This window comes from Trachurus japonicus, chromosome 16 (assembly GCF_045865225.1).
Source record: "Trachurus japonicus isolate A0001 chromosome 16, Traja_1.0".
In the NCBI taxonomy this organism is placed as follows: domain Eukaryota; kingdom Metazoa; phylum Chordata; class Actinopteri; order Carangiformes; family Carangidae; genus Trachurus; species Trachurus japonicus.
In genome coordinates this window covers 20903946-20921864 of record NC_140922.1, presented here as the reverse complement: position 1 = coordinate 20921864, position 17919 = coordinate 20903946, and the positions used below count along the sequence as shown (strand labels likewise).

The window sequence follows — 17919 nt, the reverse complement described above, 5'->3', positions numbered from 1 at the left end:
ATGAATTTTGGAAAGATTGTACCTTTCCATCAGTTTCTAATGGAATGTTAAAGATTGTAATGCACTGCTAATGCTAGTTAGCCAGTGAGTCTGTAAATGTATTATGGTTGACTTAAAATTACAGCTCCTTCATTTCTAATGTGTGATTCTGATGTGTGATTAGACCTTGCAGAAAGTTATCATTAGGCTAAATGTGGTGTTAACTATAGTCAAGAATGAAACAGCACTGTTTTCCTGCTATTTTCCTATGGTTATACTGAAGCTGTTACCAAATACAATATACTGATCCATAAATATTCTGTAATGGTTATGTGAAAAGTGAACTATTTGATTGGAAAGAATTGACTGTACAAGTATGATATTGATGCCTGTTTCCATTAATTACAGAAAAAAAAGCTGTAATATCACATTACCTTCTTTTTGCAATTTGAACTCATGGTTAAAACTATCTGTGTGCTGTTGAATGTTGAAGGTAAACTAATTCAATGTTTTTGATGTGTGTTACTCAGTTATATACTGTTTCTTTAACATCTGTTAAATGAGGAATTTGAGTTGTATTTGTTTGGTGGGTGGGGGGTGGGCAAATGGATTTGTTTTGTACTTTGGGCGTTTGTAATTGAAAATTTGAATAAAGAATATGAATAAAATTAATATTCTGTTTATGATTTGTCTTGGACTACTTTGCATAGTGTTTTCTTGCCTATGTAAACAAAATCCACATAGAATACATTTGGGGGATCTTTTGTAATTTAATTGAAGTGATGAAAATCTAAGAACCAGTTTCCACAAATATATTTAATTTTGACTATGGTTTAATTACCGTTTTTACGGTATAAATATCTTTTGGCCAGGTTCAGTCCACTCAGCCACTATCATGGGGAGCACTGCTGACTTGACAGTTGTCCAGAAGACAATTATTGAAAAGGCCGGCCATAAAGGGCTGTATTATATTTCATAGGAAATTGACTGGAAGGGAAAAGTGTTGTGCAAAGGTGCACAATCAAAAGGCCACGGTCCTGAGGAGGTTGTCAAGCAAAGCAGGACTTCAGAGAGCTTCACAAGGAGTGGACTGAGGCTGCATGGGGTCAGTGCGTTAAGAGCCACCAATGCACAGATGATTTAAGGGAATAGGCTCCGCCTGTCACACTCTTGGTACCAAGGCACCTCGAAAACCAGAGACAGTATCAGAAGCATCTGGCCTGGGTATTGGGGGAAAAACTGGACTGGTGCCGAGTCTGGACAAAGAGAGGAGTGGCTTGAAATCCAATGTGAAGTTGTCAGAGTCGGTGATGATTTGGGCCATGTCATCTGCTGTTGGTTGTGTTTTTATCAAATCCAATGTCAAAACTGCAGTCTCTCAGGAGATTTTGGAGAATGTCATGCTTCCATCTGCTGACAGGCTTTCAGATGAAAATGTCCTTTTCCACCTCCTCAATGTGCATAAACTATTTTTCAGACTTCCTGACCATAGTGTGCTTGATTGGTCAGCCAACTTGCCTTATGGATCTATGGGATACAGACAAGCTGAAGACCACTTACCCTGCAGGCTTCAGTAACACCTCAGCAGGCCCGCTGCAAAGGGGGGAAGGTGATGACAATTCTAGGGGCCTAAAAAGGGCCCACAAAAAACCCAGTAGCATAATCTTTCTATGACTAAATTATGCATGCATCAAAAGCATCAGCATCAAAACAAAGCCACAAAACATCTTTTAAAAAATGGTTTAGTTTAGTCCATGCTGGAGCAACAGTAGCTCCATGGATGTATTATGAGTAGCTCCCGCAAACTGCAGATCTTGTTAACCTGGCCAATAGGTTCAGAACTGGTTCTTGCTGGATTTCCCAGCAGAGTAGAGCTGACTGTCTGGTTAATTTAAGCAATTAGAGGTGAAGGACCATTACCAATGGATAGTTGTCAAAAATATTGATACATAATAAGTTTTAAAAAATAAAGAGTGTACAGGTTTCATTTGGTGCTTTCATTCTTAAAATGTATTACAAAGTAGAAAATGTCCTCTTTGCTAATCCATTGAGAGGCTTCGGTTCAAATCCAATATGGACAAGGAAGAAGAAAATGTTCTTTATTATGGCATCCCTAGCCTCTCTGGGAGAGCACTGAGGCTGTGTGGCTTTGGGATCACATGATACAGTAATTACACAGGTTAACATGACGAATAACTGATACTAATATGGGATCATCTCATATTGAAAAATAAAATGAGTCCCTTAGTGAATCAATAGGCTACAGGACGCTCACCCTACTCTAATACATTGACATGACACGTAGGCTATAAGAAACAAGAAAAACTAAAATTTCACGAGACATAGAAAAGTATTAAATCAGAATGACAGGCAAGTTTTCATTAATGAAATAGCCTACATAAAAAATGATATAGCCTATGAAAAAAGTGGCGATGAAAAGTCAGGCCCACTTCTCAGGAGTATCACCAAAGACGGTTTATAAATCTTTGGTATCACCCCACCACACATAGCCTAATGCAAAATATTCGTGTTAAATGGGCCAACCATAGACTGTAAAAGGCCACAACATTAACATGCTTTTCAGAAGTTGACCATTTCTGTATTGTAAATACTTGATTGATGTTGAATTCTTTTGAATAACTGCGTCGAAATTCAAACAAAAAAAAAGGTATTAAATAATTCACTCTACATGTGATGAATATTAAAAAAACTTTGTGGTCAAAAATGATTTTCACCTTTCACCCGCCCTGTTAGAAACCCAAACGCGTCTAGTTTGTCCCTCTTCACCTACCGTATCTACGCACAAGTATGGCGATCTGAGTTGTGACAACTATGTTTTGATGCTGTAAATAACATTATTTTACATTTTTAAAAACAAACTTTTCCTGGAATTTGCATTTATCATTGCAAAAGCCACATCGCGAACAAGGTAAGGGACTTTCACACTATCTTAAGGCGTCTGGCTGACCAAAATACGATGCACGTGGGTAGAAGCTAGCTTATGGTTAGCCAAGCTAACAACTAGCTTGGCCATGTTATGTAGCTAAATTAAACTCCAGGGCGATATATATTCGTCATATGACATATTTACAAGTGTTTGTAGTTTTCGTCAGTCAAGTTTAGCTATTACTAGTCACCTAACGTGTGTACGTAGCTAGTTTACAAGTGAAAGTCGGTGAAAATAATGAAAACACAAGTTGGGTAACGTAATGTTAATGTAACTTTGACAAGGCTGGTAAACGTCAGTCTAATTAGCGGGTAAGAAATAAATCAGTAAGTTACAGCTGTTGGCTGTCGTCAGCAGCAGCAAAGATATGAAGGAATGTTTTTTGATGTTGAGTAAAGAAAATACATTTTTACTCCACTCCACTCCTCTAATCGAGTTTTTAATTCAAAATGCATGAAGCCTGGTAGACTTTTTTATAGCACGTTTGCAACTAAAGGTAAACATTTCTACGCTGCAGCTGAGGTGAAAGGACTTAGGGAAACAAGAAAACTCTTAGCGAGAGGGATGAAAAGATGAGCCAAATGCTTTACTGTAGTTGCTCTTGTCTTTTTTGTTGAGTTAATTGTATTCTGGATATGGCTTTGCTTAATTAATACAGTTGTTTAAGAAGACGTCTGTGCTTTGCTATAATCATTATTATCGTACTATCCATTGATCATGAGGATAATGTATTTTTTTTATTTGGTGTCACCATTATAAAGGAGAGAGAAGGCAGCAAACCACAAGCACAGAGAAAAGTGTCATGTAAATTCCCATTTACATGACAGAAAAATAACTAAGCTACTGCTAAGCCATATGTGGATGAATCAGAAGACTGGCTGACCTTTCTAACTTTACAACCTCAATAACTGGTTGTCAAGTCATTCTTGACATTAAGCATTGTTTTGACAACTCAAAGGCAATCAATTCTGTTATATGATACACACCATGTCATGTTGTGCTGACCAGCTCTTGTCTGATTTTCAGGCCATCATGCCGTCCACCTGTGACTCTCTGATCGAAGACATTGAGGACATGGTGTCCTCTAGTGACCCCACTCCTCATGAGAGACAGTCTGCTAGAAAAAGTATCATACCAAGGGCCAGGAGGAAAAAAGAACTTCCGATCAACGAGGAACTCCAAGCTGACAGGTGAGTTAAATGTTTGGTATAGTGGTAACTGATTGTATAGTAGTTGACTGTGATGTTGCTTCAGTATACAGCTTGCTTTAGACAGTTAAGATGTTACATTTGACATATAGCATGAAAAGCAGAGGTAAAATCAATAACATCAAGAGCAGTACAACGGTATAACATTCAGATAAGTTAGTTCCCTGGTTCTGTTATTGCTATGACAAGTCAACATGTTTCAGATGACCTCTGATTTTAACTAGCCTGTTGTAGTATGAAGCTTTTCAGTCACTCAAGTGGCTTGTGATAGATCTGTGGTGGATATATTGACTTAAATATTTCTACATTTCTTAATTTGATTGGATTAAAGCTCCAGTTGGTAAGTTGACGAAAGTGAAAGTAAACTCCGCGACTTGGTCGGAAATTTCAAGACAATACTCCGTCAGGTCCCTTTATGAACCTCTGCCAAAGAGTTTATAAACCGTCTTTGCCTCTGCCAAGCGCCCCACACACACACAGACACACACAAAGTAGCCATAAACGCACCCACAGAAGATGTACCGTATCCAGGGTTCAAACTTAACTTTTTTGCTCACTGGCCAACTGGCTAGTGAGCTTTAAAAATCTACTGGCCAGAAAGATTTTTTACTGGCCAAAAATTATGTATAGCTGTTTTGTATATTTTTCATTGTGTTGAACTGTTATAATACACTTATAAGCATTTTTAACACATATCATAGCTATTTGCATATTTTTGTGTGGAATAAAGGAGTCGAGTTTGCCTTTTTTCCCTAAAAGGTTTATTTTAGGGATGCACATGGTTAACCGTTTAACCATTAACCTATACTGTAACAAGAACTTGACCGAATAATACTATCAGTTATTTATATATATTTATTTATTAGCTCCTTATGTCGTCAACTCATGGGGGCGTGTCGACATGTGCAGACTTCCACTGCCTTCAGTCATATTATTTAGTAGTTAAAAGTTTCACAGGAGGACTGACACTGTGCACCATGAAGGAAGATCAGACAATAAATGTAGCCTACACCGACATAGACGTGCATCACCTGTAACAACGGCGCTGCAATAAAAAAAAAAAAAAAAAAAAAAAAAAAAAAAGACGTCGCAGCTCTCCTGCAGCTCCACAGAGGAGCTGTCAGAGGAGCTCTGCTGCTCCTCTCTCTTCAGTCTGGTGTTTGGCTGCACTTTCAATAAGAAAAGTTCCATATGAGCGCGATCAGCAGAGACATAGCACAATGGATGTGGCATTGATCAGATATCGCAGCGCACATGTTTATTTAACGGCAAAAAAAAACATCGCTCCAATTTTTTTTTTTTTTTTGCCGTTAAATAAACATGTGCGCTGCGATATCTGATCAATGCCACATCCATTGTGCTATGTCTCTGCTGATCGCGCTCATATGGAACTTTTCTTATTGAAAGTGCAGCCAAACACCAGACTGAAGAGAGAGGAATACACACCGTTGTAATCGGTCACAAATCATTGCTATAGCTGGCATGTTGTGAGCTTTAAGAACTGCACGACACCGGCTCACAACCCAAGCGTCACAGCCGGGTCGGGAGGAACAGTAACAACAACAAAGTAGTTGGATTTTTTTCACTCGCCAGAGTGGCCAGTCAGCCGGCTTCCTTTACTCGCCAAAGCATCAAAGTTAGTCGCCACTGGCGACTGGCGACCGCTAATTTTGAACCCTGACCGTATCCATAGCACGACGTGTAGGAGCGGCGATTGGCTGCTCCTCCTGCTCCCTCTACCTGACTGGTGGAGAATCGTCGGGCGCGGTGGATTTTGGCAAATAGGATTACAGGCTGTAGGTGGAGCCAGAGGAGTTGGATTTTGTCCTAAATTACTCATTTAATGTCTGACCATCAGAATACAGTGACAGTTCCAGCAAATATGACTGAATAATTGTTACCAACTGAAGCTTTAAAATGTGTAAATCGCAAGTAGCTAGATAAAAGTGAGATGTTCATGTTTAATTAAGTGATGAGTTTTTTTTTTTTGTCTGTTTAGTCACATCTCAAAACATTATGGAACAGTGTCATGACCTGGCTCCAAGGGTCACAACAAAAAGGGAGACAACGCATGTAAACATTCAAATAATTGCTTTATTGAACCAAATTAAACCAAATCAGACCAAATTAAACCTTCAAAGTACATATTTACATTATGAAGTGTGGAGGATCAATGGAAACAGTTGTGTACGGTGTGCATGAGTGAAGAGTGTGAATATGCAGTGTTGATCATGTGAAACAGAATCCAAAGGAGAACTTAGAGCAGCATGACCAAACCAAACCAACATGTGGTGTGCCTGTGGAGAGCAGCAGAAAAACAGTGAGCAACTGGCTGCAGTGGCTTTAGTAACTGCACACAAGGCCCAGGTGTGTTGAGCTACTCAAGGCATCTGCAGACAGGAGGAGAAGACACACACATCGCAACAGCTTTTTGTAATTGTGATACGTGCAGCTTGTTGTACACATTTTCTTTTTTTTTCAAATTTGACAAACAAATGACTTCACTTTAATTCATCGTAGCATTTTAGTTCTGGTGTGTTTCATGTTCACACAGACTTGTTACAAATGTACCATGATGTGTAACACAAGGCTTAAAGGACTGAGAGGGAAGTCATTCATTGGACTGTTAAAGTATGTTAACTTTCATCCTGTGTCATGGAATATTTGGTGACACAAGGATGGATGGAGAAACAACTGACTGATTTATTCGTATAAAGCCTTATCCTGTTAATCCTTATTCTGTAATTTCTCTGCTTTGCTTTCACACCTGATAGAATCACACCATTCTGCACCAAGTCCTTACCAATTCACATTTTGGTAACCCTAACCCTTTTGATCAGGTTTTATAGAAAATGTATGTATGTAGCAAAGACATATTTCATTGTTTTTGATTTGTAGTGTGATCCCGGGCACACAAAAGATCTGGATGAAAACATGGGGCTGCAGTCACAACAGCTCAGATGGAGAGTACATGGCTGGACAGCTGGCTGCCAGTGGATACAAGATGACTGGTAAGAAACTGTTTAATTGTGTCTTGTGTTTTGTATGAAAGCAGAAGTAAGCAGAATTTTTGTGTTAATATAAGTCTTAAATAGTTATATCTTCCGACGGCAATCACTTGCATAGAGTGTTTGGTCTGAAACACGGGTCTGTCAGTCACTCTGCTCTGCTGTAAGCCGAGGAGAAAACTTTCCTTGTATCCTACAACCTTTATCCAATGAGGAGAGAGAACGGCATGAAGGGCTGTGTGTGCAGCCAAGGGATGCGAGTGAATGTGGTGACGTAGGGACGAGTCTATGACGAGGACCAATAGATCCATGACGAGGGCGGGGGCTGCTAACTCCATCGGCTGACAAGAAGTTAGCCAAAACGACCGGATCGCTTACTTCTGCTTTAAGTCAATAGACTGGAAGTCAGTGAAAATAATAAGGCAGTTGACTAAAGGTCAGTGAAAGTATAAAAATGAGAATGAGAGAATATTTTTTTTATTAACCATTTCTTGTCTTTAGGTGTCTTTTTTTAATCAGTGTTTATACAGCTGATGTAATTTGAATTTGTAACCACAGGGGGGCACTCTTGCTTTAAAAGTAAGCTGTACCCTATGTGTTATTCCAGTGGTTTACTTAATCTTGCCCTCAATTGAGTTTTGCATGCAGTGTGCAAAGTACATCAACAGACTCAACCAAGCAATATTTGATTAGACATGGTGGTGAGGATTTGTTTTAATGTTTAGTCCTACAAACACTAAGTATCAGGTGGAGTTTGTCCTTCTGTCCAGAGGAAAGTCATGACTTGAGCTCAAAAGGTCACCCGAGGACCTCTATGACTTGGTGACTGACTGGTCATGGCAGTTGAGAAAAGGCACATAGATACAGCACAATGTTTTTTAGTCAAGAGTTACATCTGGAAAAAAAGCACTGTGACTATATGTCTCCATGGCTACCCATCACCTCATCCAGCCATTTTAAATAGAATGTGATTTAAATGTGACAGCCTCTCCTAGCCTTTGGTACAAGGACCAGTTTGGCTTGAAGGATTTGTGATAAAGGGGTAAGGTATGCACAGTGCAGGGTCATTTAGACTCACATGAATGTCTTACTGGCAGAAATCATGAGTTTGTTTTTCTGTTGTGGGTTTATGTTGAGGGCTGTCGCACATTTAGATTTAAATGGGAACCACTTTTTTGTAAGTATCAAAGGGAGAACATCTGCTCTCAAGTTAAAACAGTCAAAGCATAAGACTTAAGAAATGTAACATGTTTTTAACTGAAGATATGCCAACTTTTAAAATATTGAGTTCTCCCTTGTGTTATATATTATTGTTATTGTTACTATTAATAGCAGTAGCGGCGGCGGCAGCAGCAGTACTTTTACAGTTGAAATTTTGTATTGCATCCTTTGGTTGTAATACATCAGGGTTGACGTGTCAGATTACGAAAATTGAAGTGAGTTAATATTGACTCCTCAGGCATTTCTCTCTCGCTGTGGGGTCTGACCGCTTAAGGAGGACATTAATCACACATTTCAAAAATGCAGATGTGAACACACACGGCACAATTTACCCATGAACGAAGGCTAACAGTTTTCTCTCTTATCTATCATCGATCTCTTTATCTTTTTCACCTTTCTTTGTTTTCACTGTTTTTTTTCCCAGTCCCTTGAGCTCCTCTTTGAAATTATGCAACTTCTTCCCTCACACTCTCTTTTCACTTTGTTGTCCCTCACCCACTTCAGTAGCATATCCTGCGTTAAAGCAACTGCTAACACTTGATATTTAGTGTGCTAATTGTGTTGCCGTGGATCTGTTTTGACCCTGTAATTTAGTTGAATGAGGCAATTGTCTTGCAGGAAGTGAGTGTGGTTGAAACCTGTTGTTTGTAGTCAAGGAGTTTTCTGTTCCCACTAGCTCCTGTTGTCTTAAGGTCCTCAGTAAATACAGGTGCAGTTTAAGATGGTGTGATACTGTCAGGTAGTTGCTGGCATGGACACTGTCATGTCTGGATTAAGTTTGTTTCTCTCATTCTCTTCTACTGTGAATGCCTTTGTGTGTATGTGAATGTGTGTGTATGTCTATGTAGAATCATGCAGGGAGGAACCCTGATTCCAGATAGAAAATATTACTCTCACTGTTTCATTTCATTAGATTACGTCTCAGTTCACTGTACACTCAAGTATATGAAAATCTGCAGCCATGAAAGATATCACTGTTTCCCTCTGTTTATCTTACAATACAGAAACCTGTAGCCTACTATTCAATAAGAAGGAAGTCAATTACGTAATGTCAAATTGTCCATTAAGTTTAAACATTTGGTTTTCTACTCATAGGGAAGACACTGAAATACAATAATTTAGACGGTTTGACGGGTCAAAAGAAAATTGGGTCACAGTTGTTCTGTATGGATTTTAAGGGATTTCAGTTTGCCTTTGCTTATGATTTGCGTGAGTACATTCATTTGCAAGAAGGTTAGCTTGTGTTTCATGTTTTGATAGGACATTACTTTCTGCCTGGTGTGTGCGTCTCTACTTTTAGGTGTGTGAGTGAGTTTACCTTTTTACAGTGGGATTAGTTTCTTTTCTGATGATACTGCTCAAATTGATTTGCCCCAGTGCGTTAACCTTCAGCGTATCTATATACAGTATATCTATATATATGCATGTGTATTCCTCTGTTTGCACCTGGTTCTTTTCAGTTTGTTTGTGTGGCACAGTAACAACAATGTGACCATGACTGACAAAGGTCAAAGTTATGGTTATGAGAACAGCCTTCACAGTCAAATGTTTTATCCAGCCTGTGTTTTTGTGGCTGTACTCATATTACGGATGACGAATGATCAAAAATATGGTTCTCTGTTATTTACCACTTCACTTAATACGATTTTGCCCCGTAATGTTTTGATCTGATGAAGCTTCAGAAAGCTCTCTCTCTCTCTCTGATGCTTTCGTCCTTGTCGAGTCTTTCTCTGCAGTCTCCTCTCAACAAAGTACTTAAAGGTCAGTATCTAACTGCTAAAGCTGGGGGATTATCTTAGTTTCTGTCTTATTCTCATCTGCTTTTTATCTGTGTCTTTTCCCCTGGTCTGCTCTCTCCTGTCTCTTTCTTCCTGCATCCCTTTTTGATTTTTCCTCCTTCTTTCATCCCCTCTCCTTTTTTTTTTTTTTTTTTTGGTGTGAGTGTCTTTGCTCGTTGTTTTTCACTGTTAGATTGTTGGAAGGAGAAATTGCCTGTCATGGCCAGAATCAGGGGAGATTACAGTCAGAGCAGGTGGTGATTGTTTTGAATGGTATAGCATGTAATGCAATGCAATTGTCTAGAATAGCATGAAATTGTTGGGACTGTAGTGAAGAGAGTGGAATAGTCTGGTATAACAAGGACTGAAATGGGTTCCTGAAGGATGTAGTGTCTGGTCTTTTGGTCTGGACTTTGAGTGGCTCCAACATTAGCATTTGTATGTCTGAATGTTATGACCGCCTTATAAAGAAAAAGGTTGAATGGTGAAACTGTATGAATATCAAACAAATACCTCTGTAGCATCTGTCGTTCAGATCCGCAGTGTCGCTCCACAGACAGAGTTTGGACAAAGACCGAGCTTCCACTGCCTGACAGGCTGCTCTGAAAACATGACATCACCTCCTCTCCCCCTCTTTCTCTTCTTTCCTGTCTGTTTTCTCTCTTTCACACCCCCATCCTCATGTGTTCCTCTTTCACCCCCTTCCCTAACTCTTCCTTTCTTTCAGAAACTATGACATCACCTGGTGTAAGACGTAGTAGTAGTTCTGTGGCTTGACTCTAGGTGGCAGCCTTGGCTCATGGGAGTAGCTGTTTTTGTTGAAAGAGTGCATCTCTGCAGTATCAGGATGAGGTCATTCCTCTGGAAAAAAAAAAACCTCCTAGTATTCTCATTCATAGTTTTAAAAGTTTTAACTTTCAGTCCACACATTTACATAACAAAAGCCTTGTTGATTAAGGCTGTATGTAGAATGGTTGCAGGTTACAAAGATTGGTGACTTTGTTTGAATAAGATGGACCACTCCTCATTCATCAGTAGGAGAGCACCTTGACACATGCTTTTAATTAAAATTAGTTATACATAGCTGTTTAATCATTTTTGTTTAAAATATATTTTCATCAAATGTCCGAAGTCAAGATGCTGCTATTGTTTCCCTGTGTTTGAATTTTAATATTTTCTCTTAGTTGTGGAGATTAATAAGAAACCAGTCAAAAATGTCAAATATAATGTATAAAATGTTTAGTCATGCTGAACAGTCTGAAGAAAAGTCCCCCTTTCTCACCTCAGTGTCCGTCTTCTCCCGTTTTATTTCAACAACAACAACAACCTGTGTATCTTCTTATTCTGTCTCTCATTGTCTCACCACTTGTTTCACTGCCTGTATTTACTCAGTCTTTCTTGTCCCGACTTGTTGTTCCTGTGCACAACCAAAGAGGGCACTGTTTACCCATGATTGTACACTGATACAAATGAACTACGTTGTGCCAAATAGTGACTTCATAGAAAGGTGTGTGTGCATACACACAGACGCACAAACACACACCCTTCATGGAAAGTCACACCAGGATATTTTGATTGTTTTTGGCTGCTCTCCTCCCCTCCCAATCTCTTCCCTGCCAGCCAGCCGCAAACACAGCAATTCAGTTATGATTTTACATACCGGTTAGGCAGAGTTACTCCCCTGTACACAGTGTCAGCCAAATAAGGCGTTCTCAGTTCCTGGTTTGGACACAGACGGTTGGAGGATATGGGTTTCAGAGAGAGAGGATGTGAGTTGTTTAGATAAAATGATACGTGGACTTAATTGATCAGCAGGTATTCCAGGTGTTGCCGTAGAAAGAAAGTGCACATATACAGCGTAATTTTAAAGAGTGAACTGATGTGGCATTTTTTTATTGATGTGAAAAGCTGAAAGAAAGTCAGGTAGATTAGTGAGTTTTTCAATATAACTTGATGCTACAAATGTGTAGCACATGGCAGAGAAGGAAAAAAAATCATATAGCATGTTTGTAGATTTAATACAGGTATAATGACATTTTAATGGCTTACACTGTGAGATTTAAGAATCCCTATTTTTCCTGTTGTATAAATCAAATTGGATATTTTTTAATTGGCATTATTTAGAAATTTAGGCAGAAGCACTGTCAAACTGTTCTGATTGAGCTCACACTGCGTTCGTATTTCAAGCACTTCTGCTGCTCTGTGTGATTGTATTACATCACTGTAGAGTATTCTCACTCAGAGTGTGTGTGCACCTCGCATACATGCCGTCTCATTCATAAAATGAGTCTGTGAGGATCTTCTGATTGGTGGACTGTGTGCTACGCAACATTACACGCCGCAATATTATAGCCAATGAAAACTTACAATGTTCTATGTGACTCCACCTCTCTCACACACACACTCGCACGTTGGTGCACACAGCCAGCTCACACACACATTTGCTCTCCTCACACGGTTGCAGGCGTGGTGGAAATTGATATTGTACAGAGAAAGTGTGTGAGAGACAGTTTAGTTTTTCGACAGCCGTCATTCTGCAAGATTAGACATATTGCCTGGTGTGCATACGCATGAGGGAAAGACTTACTGTATGCCCATTCTGTCTTTCCACTATCTTGCAGCTGTCTGTGTGTCACACAGCACCAATTTCCTGATTAAGAGACGAAAGGAGGTGAAAACGAGTAAAGGGAAAAGCAGTGTAAGAGTGTAAGGAAAGACAAGAGGAAGAGTCAGTTGGGAAGGGAGGAGGATGGTGGAATAAAGCGTGCAGGCGACAGAGACAGATGCACTTGAAGCCAAAATCAGCTAAAGCGATGGTCGGAGAAAGGGAGGCGAACAGGGAGGGCGATACGCTGCCAGGGAAAACGAAGTAGAGTCTGGCAAATCTGCAGGAACGGACAGTAGAGAGATGGATAGATGGAAAAATAATGGAGTGGAGAGAGGCACAGAGAGGTAAAGAGTCGAGAGGGGAGTAGTTTGAGCAACGAGAGATGACAGGAGGGACGTAATGAAAGAGAATAACAGTGCATCGCAGAATGAGGTTAAGCAAATAGGCGATTGTAATGGGCAGCTATGGAAATAGAAATAAAGTGACAGTTGTGTGGAAAAATAACAACTAGAAAATGAAGATTAACTAAATCAAATATAGTATGAAATTAAATAAATCACCATCGCTGCATGTACACTGCTGTTACATTTATATTTTACATTAACTCACTTTACTCAGACGCTTAAATCCAAAAGCACTTACAAGTGAGGGACACCAGCAGTGAATAGAAAGTGCAGTTGTTAACAGTAGATATCGAAATGTAGATGTTAGTGTGGCAACATGAGAGTTAAACTAATATGAATGTCAAAGTTGCCAATGTATTGAGACTTTGGAAGCACACAAAAATAGGGATATATATCACTCACATCTCTGTAAAACATTACTCTCACCCCCCCACACACACACACACACGGTTTCCAAACCTTTGAATTCATCTAAAGGCCTACAAATAGACCCATGAGTCCAGGCAGTCGTATGTAACCGTTTAGAGGCCAGAAGATTACAGTGATCCCAAGCCTTGTGTGTATGTTTGTGTGTTATGAGTGTGCATGTGTGTGTGTGTATTTTGGTGATCCTACAAGGTGACCCACATGTAGCCAGCACCCAGCCACCATTTAGAGGCCATGGGATTAGAGACCCCGGCCATTCCTGCCCTAAAATTCCCTTGAGGGAAATATGGATATAGAAGAGAAGAAGGAAAATGGGATAGCCTCAGGAAAGAGGGGATCACCGCTCAATCTCATCCATCGATTATTCTGAGGAAAGGAATTTTGACAGTGCCACAGATTGACCTGACGAGAGCAGCCATTGCAGCAAGATATTGTCTTGGGAATTGAAGACCACTAAAATCTGTCTTATGATCTGTCTTAAGGATTTATTGGTGTCATCCTTGATGTTTTTGCCACATTATTTAGACTAACAGCCATGTTATTAATTGAGTCATAAGCAAATATGTACAAATAACATGACCTGTATGTGTTGTTTACAAGCATGTCACCTGATGCCTGCCTGTGATAGTAAGCAGCTAAACAAGCTGCAGGAGTGAAACACGGATTATTCCTACCTCACAACCATTTGTTCAAGGATAGAAAGATCTCCCTTATGTCTAATAGCACCTCTTTATTTGTGAGATTCAGGAGCGAGGAAAGAGAATTACACTTGAGTGAAAGAGAGACCACTCCTTGTTCCTCTGAGAAATCACAAAAAAACAGAACAAATTGATTCCCTAAAGGATGGTTATATTTCATCCTTGTTTCACAAACCAGAAAGAAGTAGGGAAGATTGGAGAGGAAGAAGAATGGAAGCAAGAAATCACCATGCCAGTCGTCCCTATGTCCATTCATTTGTTCACTCACACTTTGAAGAAGAAGAGAGCAAGAGATAAATGAATGGAGAAGCAGTAAAGAAGTCTCCTTTGCTGCTTCCCTCTGGAGGAAGGATGCCTATTCCCTATTCCCTGCTGAAGCCAGCCAGTCAGCTAACCAGCCAACCCCTGTTATCCCAGGAATACTGCCCGCATTCCACAGGGATTGGGAATACCCTGAAGGGATATAATGGGAATATCATGGAGGGGATGTGAGTAATGGGATAAGGCAGGAGCTAAGGGAGAAGTATAGGGGTGGAGGGAAAATGGGGGCACTAGGGAGCGGGGACGTTACGGGGTTTGTCTGGAAAGGGGATGAAGGTGGAAGCCTGACTTTGCTCTCATCCAGAGTGTCGAAATGACTCTTTATGGCATCAGAGGTGGCCTAATGGTAAAAAATAAAAGCTAATGGCCTAGAGATGGACAATTGAAGTCTCAGACCAACACACCCCACTACGCAGAAGATTAAAGGAGCCATGCTTTCCCTCTCTTTCAACAAGTTGCATCAGGTGCTATTTAACAAGGCATTTAACCCCCAGTGTGTCAATGAGCTGCTCAGTGGGCAATGTGACGTGCCTGTGGCTATGTTGAGATGCTCCCATTTGTGTGTATCTAACTCATTCTCAGTTGTTACACATCCAAATGGTGAGACTTTTTAATAAAATTGTGTCCTACTGACCCATGCTGTGTGTGACCAATGTGAGTAACTCAGGTTGTTTTCTGTGTAGTTTACTAATGTTCCTTAAAGGCTGCACATCCTTGGAGTAAAACGTTAGGATGCAACTCATTGATTTATCTACCCTGGTGGGTCTTAACTTACCTGAGTGGGCTGCTCAAGTAGGACCAGAGCAATTAAAAACATCTTTGTGTGTGCCAGTCCTGTAAAGAGTTGTATTTTTAATAGGAAGCAATTGGCTTTGGTTGAGATACCATACAATCTGTTATTTTATTCACTGTATTAATTGGAAAAAATTGAGTTGCACTTATCTTATCCACTTGAAATTTTTGCTCAATTCACTGAAGGCTTTCTCTTTATTAGCCCTCACTGAACTTGTTCTCCAAACTAGAGCAATGAAGTTGCATTGAGAGTTTCTGTGAAGGATATTAGAGAGGGCAAATAATGTGTTAATTAGGGTCACCACAGGACAAATGGAGTTTTATTGACATATAAACTGGCCTAATTTCAAAATGTCATTGTTTTTATACAATTACAGCATGTGTCCTCATTTATTCAGCGGAGCAATGTCAGGGAATCACTTAGCTTTGTTCTCTTGGAGGACAAACAGTGCAATATTATGTCTAGCTTCCTGACAGTAGAGCTAAACGGACCCAAAGTAAAATGATCTATGTTCTTTGACATTTGAGAACTCATTGTCACATCTCTGTTTTTGAATAATTAGCTTGTCTGTTATTTTACAAGCTGAAAAAGACTTTTTTGTCTTTCTCACTTCTAATTTGTCCTCTCCTCTTTGTTTTCCCTGTCATCTTGACTCAACAAGAAAAACACAACTAATTTCTCTCATGAAGACAAAATGAAAGCTTGAAAGACATTAGTAATTAATGTGGCATGGCAGGCTGTTGGTGTGGGTGGAGAATGTGTGTGGGTGACATGGATAAAAAGCGAAGAAATTGAGAGTTAGGCATTCAAGGACATGTAGTAAAAGACTTTTAGAGGCCCCCTTTGAGGCTGCTCTCTCTCCCTCTCTTCTCTTTGGCCCCTTTTGTGTTATTCTGGAAGATAACCCCTGCTTTCTGTCTGAGTGTCCAATGCTCAGCCATCAGTGCCATTACTTGCTGACCACCCGCTGGAATAGAAAGCAGGGGTGACCTGTATCGGTGTGTGTGTGTGTGTGTGTGTGTGTGTGTGTGTGGATGGATGTTTATATGAGGCCACCCGCTGAAATGAAAGCCCAGGCTACCTGTGAATGAACACAGAAATGTGTGAGCATCAGTGTTTGTGTGCTGCATGAATTTATGAGTTTTATGACGACCATATAGATATTTCATTTAAAACTCAGGGAATAGATAAGTGAAGAATTAAAATGTCCTCATACGTACTGTAATACAAGACAGTGATATGTGTGTGTGCTTGGGTGTGTATGTGTACTAGTGTCCTTTGTAATAAATTAATTCTACATGTGTCTCTGTCTGATCTCTCCTTCATACATATAAATGAATCAACTATGTGCTAGATTTCCATGTGAGAGCACAGATATTAGATAAAGTGGATTTAAAAGGCGCAGATGATTTGAGCAGTGGGTTTATTTTGAATCATCATCGGACAAAGTAACCTTGATTGCTGAGCAGAACAGATGACTTGACTAGAAGCATTGGCAGGACCTTGCTTGACCAGAGAGACATTGTGAATAAATATAAGTAATTGTGTGTCTGTCCATCGGTTATAGGCCTAATGGCTTCTCTGCGGTGCACTCGGCAAGGAAGGGTGTCAACAAATTATAATTGTGGTTGAATTTGTTTGAAGGCTTGTGTGTGTGTCTGTGTGTGTACAGGAAATTTAGTCCACCGTTTGTCCCGCTGACCACTACTAATGTATTCATATATTCGGACTCTCTTTCTTTTTTTGTGCTTGTGTCTCCTGCTCACCTTTGCTCTCCTCTCTCATCCTGTGGTTATATTAGCAGTACAGATCTATACAGGGGGAAGGTAACAGAGTAAATACAGGTAATGTTAAGCCTGGAAAGAGATCGATAGCCGTGTATTGAATAAGCATTAAGCATGGCCACAAGTCATTTCCTGGTCATTCCCTGGTCCTTTGGAAGTGTTTGGCCCCTAAAATGGGTCAGTGAGTTCGTTTCAGTGTTTGGACAGTATTGAATAAGTCAGGAATTACAATACTAAGACCTAACATTGTGTGTTTCTAGTCAAGTTACGTCACACATTTCTGCTTAGACAACTAGTGATGAATCGATACTGGTTTTTATGCTACATTATGGTGGAAATGCCAGGCGATTAGTATTACTGCTTAAATTTTTAATGATCACTATACCTGTGGTCAGTTACCATGGTTAATTACTGTGTTTACTCTAACTCATGTTAGAGCTGCACAGCATCAACAGCAACTGTGTCCTAGGTGCATGATGTGTGGTGAGCATGATGGGTGTATTGTGTGTCAATGGTGGAAAGTTAATGGGTATAAACCTTTTTTTTTCAAAGTGAATCACTGGAAAATAGGTAATTGATTTCTTTACAGTGTCTGACAAGTTTACCTTTTTGTTCAGAGCGATGTCACACATAGCACACACACACACACACACACACACACACACACACAGGAGAGAGCAGGGCTGCAGGCTGCAGCTCACTGTCATCCCTCAGCACAGTAGCTGCAGCACTGTGCTGGGCTGT

General features: G+C 40.0%; 1 protein-coding gene across 1 annotated transcript in view; it reads left to right on the top strand.

Annotated features, from left to right (window-relative positions):
- Positions 1-2757: 2757 nt before the first annotated feature.
- cdkal1 (CDK5 regulatory subunit associated protein 1-like 1) overlaps positions 2758-17919 on the top strand; it is a 238762-nt gene continuing 223600 nt past the window's right edge. The window contains exons 1-3 of the mRNA XM_085802473.1: positions 2758-2908; positions 3953-4116; positions 7033-7145. Of these exons, the coding sequence (XP_085658599.1) occupies positions 3959-4116; positions 7033-7145 (271 nt within the window). The 5' untranslated portion in view covers positions 2758-2908; positions 3953-3958. The remainder of the gene's footprint in view (positions 2909-3952; positions 4117-7032; positions 7146-17919) is intronic.